General features: G+C 44.2%; 1 protein-coding gene across 6 annotated transcripts in view; it reads left to right on the top strand.

Moving 5' to 3' along the window:
- The window catches only part of PXK (PX domain containing serine/threonine kinase), a 50,179-nt gene that overhangs the window by 16,305 nt on the left and 22,242 nt on the right, over positions 1 to 11,632 (top strand). For all 6 annotated transcript variants that reach the window (XM_014541369.1, XM_014541370.1, XM_014541371.1 and 3 more), the window contains exons 4-11: positions 2,444 to 2,521; positions 3,128 to 3,201; positions 3,750 to 3,824; positions 6,511 to 6,615; positions 7,157 to 7,258; positions 8,800 to 8,961; positions 9,369 to 9,486; positions 10,730 to 10,808. In XM_014541369.1, coding sequence (XP_014396855.1) covers positions 2,444 to 2,521; positions 3,128 to 3,201; positions 3,750 to 3,824; positions 6,511 to 6,615; positions 7,157 to 7,258; positions 8,800 to 8,961; positions 9,369 to 9,486; positions 10,730 to 10,808 — 793 coding nt within the window. The remainder of the gene's footprint in view (positions 1 to 2,443; positions 2,522 to 3,127; positions 3,202 to 3,749; positions 3,825 to 6,510; positions 6,616 to 7,156; positions 7,259 to 8,799; positions 8,962 to 9,368; positions 9,487 to 10,729; positions 10,809 to 11,632) is intronic.

Below are 11,632 nucleotides of genomic sequence, written 5' to 3' on the forward strand. Positions count from 1 at the left end.
GGTAGGTTGAAGTCAGCCAGGTCCAGAGGCAGGAGCAGAGCTCCAGACTAAGGTGTGTCCTTCCTGCCCACGTTTCTGGTCTGGTAGAAGAGAGTGGCCCTAATACAGGGCAGCCTGTGAGTGAATCCCAAAGGAGAGGGACAGATGCAGCACTGGGAGTGTGCCGGGAGGAAGGGAGGGCTTCTGGCTAAGGGAGCAGCAAATTTGGGCTGAGCCTCAAAGGATAGATGAGCCAGAATGGAAAATGCTGAGGGGAGGGGCCACGCCAGTCTGCAGGGGCTGAGGGAGGCAGATCTCAGCGAGAAGCGTGGGAGGCACCCCTGTGTGGGAGCCAGAGCCGGAGCCAGAGCCAGGTTGTGCGCTGGGTTGAGACGCTTGGTCTTGACTTGGTAAGGAGAGGAGGTGCCAGTGAAGGCTTCTAAGCTGAGGAATAGATTCTTAGGATTGAAGTGTGTGGCTGAGTCTGGGGTGGGGGCATTAAAATTGGGAGCATAGAAGTCACGTAATTTACTTGACAGTAAGGCATAGTTTAGTGGAAAGGAAATGTCCTCTCTACAGTTCCCTGACCCCTAAGGTATAAAAGCTATGTCCCAGTCCTCAGTGTATCAGTAACAAAGCTAGCACATTCCACTTGTTCACAGCTATTACCCCGTTTCTACAACACTGTACACTGCACAGTGACATACAGTAAATATCGCTGACTAATGAGTCACTGTTAGTTTTGAACAGGCTGTCCTTCACAGTCTCTTAGAACGACATGGTACCGCATTTAGAAAGTTATTTTTCATGATCTCTCTCAAAGTTGATATGAATGATTTTCACTTAAAAGAAATTCCTTTTAAGTTTGTTTACATTGACATTATTTTGTAAATACTAAAAACATATTGTATCAACACTAATGATGGAGGAGGTCCGGAGTTCCCAGTGCTGATACTGAAAGCGTATATGCTTCTGTCAACCCAGCCCTCCAAATGGTTTATGTGTCACATGGCGTAGTTAGAACCGAGGTAAATGGAGTCAGTTTTGTATTTGGGCCTCACATCTCTTCTTCTGTGTGGATGGACTGACACTTTACGTGTTGAGTCAGTAAACAAATAGCTAGTGGGTTTTCTTCCCTGAACCTCCTAACTTGGCATGTACTGTAAAGTTCATCCAGATGATAATGTGTGCCCGAGAGGCAGGGGAACCCAGACCAGGTAATTTTGACAAATGGAGAGCCTTTCTGCCAATCCCCATGCCTCTCCAGTCTGCCTGGACTGTAATTAATTCGAGGCAGAGGTGCAGTCCACAGTGCATCTGCATGATTTCTTTGCTTTCAGGGATCAGGAGTGGCTCATTTACTCCCTGAATTGAGGAGAAATAGCAAATTACAGATGTTGCTTTTTTAAAAATATATTTTATTGATTTTTTACAGAGAGTAAGGGAAAGGGATAGAGAGTTAGAAACATCAATGAGAGAGAAACATCGATCAGCTGCCTCCTGCACACTCCCCACTGGGGATGTGCCCACAACCAAGGTACATGCCCTTGACCAGAATCAAACCTGGGACCCTTGAGTCCACAGGCCGACGCTCTATCCACGGGGCCAAACTGGTCAGGGCACAGATGTTGCTTTTTGTAGGAACTACCAAGGAACAGTTATCCTGATAATTTCTTAACATGGTGAACTTCAAAGAACTTCCTCTTCTCATTGTCTTCTTAAAAGGAGCAGACATTCCCATGATAGCCGAACACAAAAGGAATGGACTTTTTCCAATAAACAGGCAGACCACCCTTCCCACAATAGGACTGTGTTGCTGCTGTATGTAGACGGCTTTCTAAAACGCTGGCTTTTATTTCCAGGATATATTTAAGGCTAATCGCTTCTTTGTTGGTGAAAGCTATAATTCCATAAGGAATGGAGATGGGATAAATATCACTTGGAGCAACACTGAATACTCTTCCAGGCTGACCTTAGAACACATTTTGAATTTTGTGCTTGGGGTGGGGCCTGGTGCATATATTGAATTCTTGGCGTATACCAGCTAGTTTGCAAACTCTTTTTTTCTTTAATAAACCTTTTACTTTGAAAGAATTGTAGATTTACAGAAGAATGGCAGTGATAGTACAGAGTTTCTATGTAACCCTCACCAATTTCCCCTGATGTCACATCTTACATAACTGTGGCACGTTTACCAAAACTAGGTAATTAACTTTGGTACTTTGTGACTACAGATTTCATTCAGATTTCACTAATTTTCCCACTAGTGTCCTTTTTCTGTTCCAGATCCAGTCTAGAATCCCACATTGCATGTAGTCTCTGTGTGTGTTTGTGTGTGTCTGTATGTGTAATTGAGTTTATTAAGAAGGTCATAGACTATAAGACTTTCATTTGCAAGGATATCTTAAGCATATGGTACTTTCCTGATATGTTTGACTAATGAGTTTCTAAAATGTCTTTGCAGAGATTGCCTTACAACAGGTTTCCATGTTCTTCCGATCAGAACCAAAGTGGGAGGTAGTAGAACCATTGAAAGACATAGGTGAGAAACTGGCATGCCCATCCCGTTAAAAAAGACACATCCAGGACTGGGTTCTTTGTCATGCTTCCCTGTATGTATCCCAAGAGAGCTCTTAAACGCAGGTGGTTTCTTTTTCTTTTTGCTTCCCTATTGCTTGAGGATGCAGTCCGTAACTTTTACTACTTAGTGAATCTTGGTTCAAGCCCTATCAGAGGATTTCGATGGAAGTAACATATCTTCAGCACAGTTTAATCACTCATTCCTCCTCTTTTTTTTTTTAATTTTGTCTTATTGCTTAAAGTATTACAAAGAGTATTACATGTGTCTCCTTTTCCCCCCCACTTGACATTCCCCTGGCCTCCCTTACCCCCTCATTCCTCATCTTTCTTTTCCACTAAATTTAAACTGAAGTGCTGTTTTCCTGTTTATGTGAATAGAGTAATTTCTTTGCTGTTTTTTTAGTGCAGTCTTTACCATGTCAACATTACCAAATGGTTGTTTGATTTGTGCCTATATAACTATGGATAATGTTGCGAAGCTTAATTTTTATTAATTACTCAGTCAATGAAATGCATCAATTGGCACAAAAATTATGTAGCTATAAACACATTTCTGCTTTTATGGCAGGTTGGAGGATAAGGAAGAAATATTTCTTGATGAAGATTAAAAATCAGCCAAAGGAACGGCTAGTGTTAAGCTGGGTAAGCTGTTTTTTTGTGTCAGCCTCACTTCAGGGATCTGAGATGGGTTCATGAAAGCAGATATGGACAAGAGGATTATGAAATTATTTTGTGCTCCGGAGTGATGTTATAAAGGCCTCGTCAGTCCCACATCAAAGGAGCATCATTTTAAGTCACTTTGCTTATACATTTGCTTATTTGGATGTGATTTATATTTGATCAACTAATAAACATTTGGAAAGAAAGAGGAATAGTTTTCTGGAACCATTGGGGTTGGCAGTTCTGCAGTTTGTTTTAAAGAAAGTACTTGGGCATTACTTGGTCATCTCTCACTTTGGGAGTTCTAGTGATACATGTTAATGGAACTGTAAGATTACAATTAAGTTTTGCTTTTTATAGGTTTGTATTCTATCTCTCAGAAAGGCCTTGAGGCAGCAAGACTTAGGTGGTTTTCATCTTTGGTTAACATTCATATATTTGGACAAACAAAAAAGAGAGGAAGGCATAAGGAATTTTTTTTTTTTTTATGACTAAAGGCAGCACCTTGACATTTCTTCCCATGTTTTTAGGCTGACCTTGGCCCTGACAAATATCTGTCAGATAAAGATTTTCAGTGTCTGATCAAACTTCTGCCTTCCTGTTTGGTGAGTACAAGTCCTTCTATTCTTGGTGCTGATCACATAGTCACAGTGTTTTCTGTGGACGGAAGGCGCTGGACATACTCGAACGAATGGAGAGTTGTACTGGATTTCAGTTCAGACTGAAGTTGTTCCATAGAACACCTACGGCCAGTCCCATCGATTGGGGGCCACTTAAGTGGCATTTGTAATACATGACCCATGAAATGTGGTAATTTAAATGTAGAGTTTGTATTTTAAGCAAATATCAGAATAGGAACTAGCCACTTTGTTGTTGGTGAAGATGTTTATATCAATGGAATTAAAAGATCTGTTCTAGCCTGAGAAAACAGAACTAATATGGTTTAGGTAAGCTGCATGAGAGAAAGGCAAAATAACCCTTGTGCTGGCTGAGTTACTGTTCTCACAGGCTAACCAAGTGGTGTTTAGGAATCCCTGGCGTCATTTAGGCTAATACACAATTCTGATCCAAGGCATTCGATGGAAAGAACCACATCAGTATATTTCAGAATAGATGCAGGATGTCTTCAGGAAAAGACTGACCTGGCCAGGAAATTGGGTTAGTGTTGATGTTCTTTATCTGTGGTCTGCACGAGGACGTGGGGCCCTAGAGGGAGTCAGTCATGGCCTGAGCGGTGACGCTGACCTGTCCAATCCGTTGGCAGGTTTGTTTTGAAGATAGAGTGTCTTGTCAAGCTAGCAAAACCAGGCTGTTAATGAGGTGTGGTGTGAAGCCAAGAAAAATGCTGTGGTCTTTGAGTTTGATTAATTGTGTGACAGGCTGGCAGCACTCAATTCTAAATTTCTTTTAATGGATATGCTTTTTAAAAAGAAGGTAGTGCAGACAAGTGATACATATTAATTACAGAAAAGTCAGAAAACACAGATAAGCAAAAAAAAGAAAAAGGAAACTATTCCTATTTTCAACTAACCAGAAATGTTACTTTTCTAGAATATATATATATATTCTACACATATTTAAAACCTGATTTTGATTTTTTTGTTCCTAGTATACCTTGAACATCTTTTATTGTCAAAAATATAGCATAATATCATTATTACTGGCTGCATAGAATTAGCATTGGCTATACCTCAGTTTACTCAGTGAATCTAGATATTTGGATCACCTCCAGTTTTTTCCTCTTAAAAAAAATCCACTGAACAATTTTAGTTAAATGTTTGTATCCATCCTTAGTTATTTTCTTAAGATAAATAACTAGAATTAATTAATAAGTAATTATAGGGAGATATTTTGAGACTATAAATATCCCATTCTTTATCAAACCCACTAATTGTAGCATTCATTGAGATTTTCTAACCCTATTATTCTTCTTATATTTATTAGTTGGCATTGTATTGTAAGGAAGAGCTTCCTCTTGTACCCCCTCCTTTTTTAAATATATTTTTATTGATTTCTGTGAGGAAGAGAGAAGGAGAGAGAGATGGAAACATCAATGATGAGAGACAATCATTGATCTGCTGCCTCCTGCACACCCCCTACTGGGGATGGAGTCCACAACCCTGGTATGTGCCCTGACCTGGAATTGAACTGTGACCTCCTGGTTCATAGGTTGGGGCTCAACCACTGAGCCATGCCAGCCGGGCATTGTCCCTTTTTTATTTAAATCTGTAGGGATCAAGGGTTTTTATTTATCCTTTGGGTTTCTTTTTGGGGTAAGGAAATATTCTAAAATTAGAGTGTGTGATAGTTGCACAACTCTGAATATACTGAAACTATTGAACTGTACACTTTAAATAGGGGAATTGGAATGCTATGTGAATTATATTTCAGTAAAGCTATTAAAATGTCACCAGCAACCATTTTTATGTGATGGTTAAGAGAAACTTCATAATCAATTACCATATTTTCCTGGGCACACCCTTTCACCCCTCAACCCACTTGACCCCTGATCTCCAAATCTTTGCATAGCTCAGCTCCCTTGCATTTAAATTTTCATGGTTCTTTTTTGAACTAATGGACATTGTAACACCTGGAGCCAGCTGGTTCATGTAACCAAAATTTTAGCTCATGTGAATACTTTCCTTTCAGTCATTAATAATTTGTCTCACTCCCCACCCCACTTGGCTGACGTCAGTCCCCATCTCAAGAGGACACTGTGAGTCATCACATTGCGTATTTCAGGAGAAGGGCAGGAAGATTCATGCTAGCTGCTTTGGGAAATGACCAAGTTCCCCAGAATGCTGCTTCTGCGTGTTTTCTGCTGTCATGCCCCCTGGCTGGGCACATGCGGCAGTGTGGAATGTTGGGTAAAGCTATGAATGAGGACACATTTATCCTGGTCCCACGTGGCTGTCCTAGGGTTTGGCCGTATTCTTTACCAGTTTATAGAGGCAGAATATTAAAATCACTATTCCAGAACTCGGACTTTTCATCCACTTTTGCGGCTTTTGCTTGAATATGTATATCAAAGAAGATGCCTTCCCTGTGAAACTTAACACATCAGTTACCCACTTCCTTTCGCCCTTACTGTTTATGTTCCTTCTCCCATCTACAGAATGATGTACGGGTTGCTCATCTGAAAACTGGGAAATGCCATGTGTTCGGGGAATTCCTTCACATTTGTATACAATGAGCCACTGAGATGGTCCTAGACGCTGCATAACCAGCCCCTGGTGTGAAAGGACCACATACCGATGCAAATAACTGTGACTTTCCTTCTTGTTTTGGCAGCACCCCTACATCTATCGGGTCACCTTTGCCACAGCTAACGAGTCCTCAGCACTGCTCATTAGGATGTTTAATGAAAAAGGCACTTTGAAGGACCTGATCTACAAGGTACCTTTCGTACAAGTTTATGGTCGGAAATAAGTTTTCAAGTCCCTTTAGAACCTGTTATGGAGACTCTATCCCTAAGGTTCAGAGGCTGAGGGTGTTATTTTAATTTTATTTGGAATTTATTTTGATTCTAATAATAAAAATTACCCAGTTTGGTTAAAAAGCATTCCTTTCCCCACATGAGGGAAGGTTTAATGATTAGGACCATCCCATTAGGTTAGTTTTAAAGTTGTGTCTTTCATTTAACAAAGCAATATCAAACTATCTCAAAGTTGGGGGAAAATTTTTTAAATAATAGTGAGACATTCTAACAGTATATAAGACTTGGGGGTCGGCTAAGGCCAAGACAGGCACATCTTCACTGGACTAGAGAGGGGACGAGACCCAGGTCAGCCTCTTTCTACCAGCTGCACGGACCGTTGTACTTTAAAGCCCACCTCCTGCACTCCGCACCCCTCTGCCGAGCCCTGCCTGTGGGGGAGCCTGCGAGCAGATGACCTCTCCACTGCTGCTCTCATGTGCTCTTTGTTTTTCTCCAAAGTCAAAACCAAAAGACCCCTTCCTGAAAAAGTACTGCAACCCTAAGAAGATTCAAGGCCTCGAACTCCAGCAAATAAAAACATATGGGCGGCAGATATTAGAGGTAAGAGGTGTTTAATTTTTAACTTGCATTGGAATTTCACCCAGCATTCCAGTATTCTTTTTTAAAAAATATATTTTTATTGATTTTTTAGAAAGAGAGGAAAGGAGAGAGATAGAAACATTGATGAGAGAGAAACATCATCTATCAGCTGCCTCCTGCATGCCCCCCACTGGGGATTAAGCCCGAAACCCCGGGCATGTGCCCTGACCTCTTGGTTCATGGATGGATGCTTAACCACTGAGCCACTCCGGTCGGGCATGGGAAGTTCTTAAGCAATTTCCAAAATAGTTCAAGTTGTCTGATTGTTTATAAACTGATGGCATTGCCATATTTTATCCCAAAAAGCAAATATTTGAGACAAAGACTAATTTAGAGCTACAAAATTCCAAAAAGCTTCACTGCTGGAATCTTGTCTGACTTTTAAGAACTTACCTATGTGGGCACCAACCTTTGTGTTATTTTGGTTGATCTTTATCTGTGTGCCAAGATTTTTTTTTAATGTTTTTATTGATTTCAGAGAGAGACAGAGAGAGAGAGAGAGAAGCATCATTGATGAGAGAATCGTAGATTGGCTGCCCCCTGCACACCCCCTCCTGGGGATCGAGCCCACATGCTGAGCATGTGCCCTGATCGGGAATCGAACCTCAACCTCCTGGTTCAAAGGTTGACACTTAACTACTGAGTCACGCTGGCTGAGCTGTGCCAACATTCTTGATGTTGTTATAGCATGTATATAACCATGTGGCTCCCTTACACAAGTGTAATTAGCATGAAAAGCCTTTCCCACATCACATCAGAGCAGTGTTCTCCCAGCTCTTTGATTGTGCAATCCTATCAGCAAATATAGTTTAAGCATAACTCCCTAGTGTTGTATATATTTAACTATTATATCCATGTACTACTATTAACATACTTTGTACATTATACGTTAAGAATGAGATTAGAAACAAGACAAATAGAGACATTGTAATAGTTTTTTTTTTATTTCTCAATGGGTTGTCCTGGGCACCTTTACTACTAGGCGAGTCTCTGTTAATTAAGTGGCAGCTGAGAAGGTTGCTTCATTGTGTGAGAGTCTGTCATGTGCTTCTGTTAATGAGCAGCCAAGTGTATTCTAAGGTGAGATTGGACCAGAGATGCTTCCCATTCAGCCCCTTTTCCTGAACTACTGGCCAGAGCACTGACTCGCTAGCTTTACTCCTCTAGGAGGAGGGTCCAGACTCTGCCCTGAAGGGGGCTTGGCCGGTTGGGATGAGAAAGTGCTTAAATAGAGGCCTTTGGCAGAAAGCTTTAACTCCAGACAGATGCAGCTCTTCTCAGTTCTCTGGACGCGAGGGAGCGCGGCATTGCGCCTCACGGCTGGAAAGCACTCACAGCTGCTTCTTCGGAGAAGTGGATGGAGGGGGCAGTTTTCTCTAGGAATCTCCCCAGCGACGGGTTAGACTTTGTTTCAAAATATATTGACTTCAAAAGCAAAGTTGAACCTATCTTATATCTGAATGAGTTGGGGGAAAATGTAACCTGTACATATTTTGTAAAAGGTGCTCAAGTTTCTACATGACAAGGGATTCCCTTATGGGCATCTGCACGCCTCCAATGTGATGCTGGACGGGGACACTTGCCGGCTGCTGGACCTTGAGAATTCCTTGTTGGGCCTTCCCTCCTTCTACCGGTCTTACTTCTCACAATTCAGGAAAATCAATGTAAGTTGCTGAAAGTAATGAAACAGCAGGTGTTTTGAGGTATAATTATCCCCATGGCCAGACCCCCTGACCTGCCCATGTAAGAAAAATGCATGAAGCAGTGCAAGGTGCCTGTGGCCTGTTTCCCCCACAGAGCACCGCTGTATCTCCAAGAGGCTGAGCTGAAGCAGTAGGTGGGACAAGGAGGGGCAAGGATCCCTGATTGGAAGACCATGGAGGGCGGGACCGAGACCTTTGGTCAGAGCAATGCCTATGAGCTTTCACAGGCTTTGGAGTTGCGCCTTAATTACCCACCAGGAGTGGAGTCCTCCTGGGCCCTGTTGCTCAGGAGGAGCCGAGGGCAGGGGCACTGGGACTCACAAAGCCAAACTGAGCAGGGACATGCCGCTCCCTCTTTCCTTCCACAGACGTTGGAGAGTGTGGACGTGCACTGCTTTGGCCACTTACTGTATGAAATGACCTACGGACGGCCTCCGGACGCGGTGCCTGTAGACTCCTTCCCTCCGGCCCCGTCTATGGCTGTGGGTCAGTATGGGGTTGGGAGGGGTCTTCTGGGCCCTGGTCGTCTGCAGAGCTACTCACCCCCTTTCTAGAGTCCAGGAAAGACCCAGAGGAAGTTGTCATGCTCCACAGCCAGAAATTCTTATCCAATTTGAAAGCTAACCAGTTCCGAGTCATTTACTTACATGCTTTTCACTGAGATTTCAGATGGTTTGTCCATTTGTCAGGCTCTCTGAGTCAGGGGCATTTTTGTAACGGGCATTAGACTCTTGATAGCACGAGCATGTAAAGAGAGGTGTGGCCAGACTAAGTCTGATCTGGAGACAGAAGCCAGGATCAGGCTATTTGAAGTCATTCTTGAGGGCTGGGCAGGTGTCATGGGGTCAGACCAGGGCTGGAGTGTACCCGCCAGGAACAGGGGGGCCATGGGTGGCTACCTGGGCAGTGGGAGCCTAGCAGGCCCAGAGCTAGGAAAGGCAGACAGGAAAGCAGACACTGGCAGTTGAATTTAGGAGCTCTCTCTCCCAGCATTACCTGAGGGACTGAGGAGAGCTGGGGACCAGCAGAGGCAGCAGGAAAGATGGAGGAGCCGATACTCACCAGGCATCCTCTCATCCCCTCCACACCCGCTCAGAACGCACGGCTGGAGCACAGAGGGGAGGGCCGGGTAGCTCCTGGACCACGGAGCCTCGAGGTGTGCGAGTCAGCCCTCCACCAACTGCTAGTTTTGTGTTAAGTGAGTTGGTTCAAGACTTGCATCAAGAGAACAGGCGCTGAGACTGCTGTGTTGAGTCTGCACAGCTGAAACTGAGCAGGGACCCGCGTAGGAAAATCTGGCTGCTTGTTTATGTCAGCCAAGGTGTCGGGTGATGAGGCATCAGCAATCGGCATTTTGCATGCTGGTTTTGATTAAAAGCAGGCAACCAGCAAAATGTCTTTCGAGCTCAGAGTTCTTACTTCTGTTTAGTGTTTACTTCTCTTTTCAGAGAGCAGTTTTAGGAATGATATCGCGAGTCCTTCCTCCCATTGTCTTTGAAGCATATTTGGCTCTGTCGGCGTGTGGTTTCTAAACCGCTTAGTTTGAGTCATCGGCAGCCATTGCGGCCAGTGTCCCCTCCCCACGTCCCCCATCTGTCTGCGAGGAGAGTTTTGACGCTGTCCCGATCCGCCTGCAGACAGTTGTTGCAAAGCGGTGTCAAACTTTTCATCACCCAGTGGTTTGCCAGCGTGTTCTGTGGAACTAAAGTGTGTATCTGTTTATTTCAAGAGGCCGTGTTGGAGTCTACGCTGTCTTGTGAAGCCTGTAAAAATGGCATGCCTACCGTCTCCCGGCTCTTACAGATGCCGTAAGTGAATCCCACGCCTTGGTTATGTGCATGACTGGGTGGACACCGACCACTAACCCAAGCGCCTGTTGCTCTAGCAAAGGCTCAGTGGTGGTCCTCGCTGACAGTCCCTTGCAGCATGATACCACGACCTTTCCTTGTGACCTCTGTGCTGCCTCAGGCTGACTGCTCTCCTTTGACACCCCCGTGTTCGTGGCCCTCCCTGTCGGTGTTAGCATTGTGTGTGTGTCCGTGTGGCAGCCCCCCACTTGGAGGGCCCCTCACGCAGCTGTCCTTCAGGAGCCTGTTTCGGGCACCACTGGGCCCCAGCTGTGGCTAGTTCACGAGCCACTGGCCTTGGGGTCAGCCCTCAGGGTGTCTCTGGTCGCCCATCTACTTGTTTGTTCATTTTCTCACTGGGTGATGTTTACTAAACATCTGACAGGGACCAGGCACTGTGCCAAGGTGTACAGCTCAGAAGACATTCACCCTTACGCGGGGTGTGAATAGGTAATTAGGGTGGTTGAAATAGAGCTTCGGGCCTTTCCTTTAGGTACATTTTCTGTCCCTTCGTGGAGAGGAATCAGGGTGGTTAAGAAAGGTGTGTCACACCTGTAAGCTCTTCCTTGTTTCACTGTCCCCAGCTTTAAAGAACATTCTCTCCCCCGCCCTCTCTCTCTCTCTCAAAAAAGAGGAAAAAAAAAAAGAAGGGTGTATCTGAGATTAGACGCACCTGGGGTGGACCCAGCCTCACCACTTCCACCTGGGTGACCTTGGGCAAGTTCCCTAACCTCTGGAAACTCAGTTTCCTCATCTGTACAATGGGGATAATAATAGTGTCCATC

Source organism: Myotis brandtii, unplaced genomic scaffold (assembly GCF_000412655.1).
Source record: "Myotis brandtii unplaced genomic scaffold, ASM41265v1 scaffold268, whole genome shotgun sequence".
NCBI classification, from domain to species: Eukaryota; Metazoa; Chordata; class Mammalia; order Chiroptera; family Vespertilionidae; genus Myotis; species Myotis brandtii.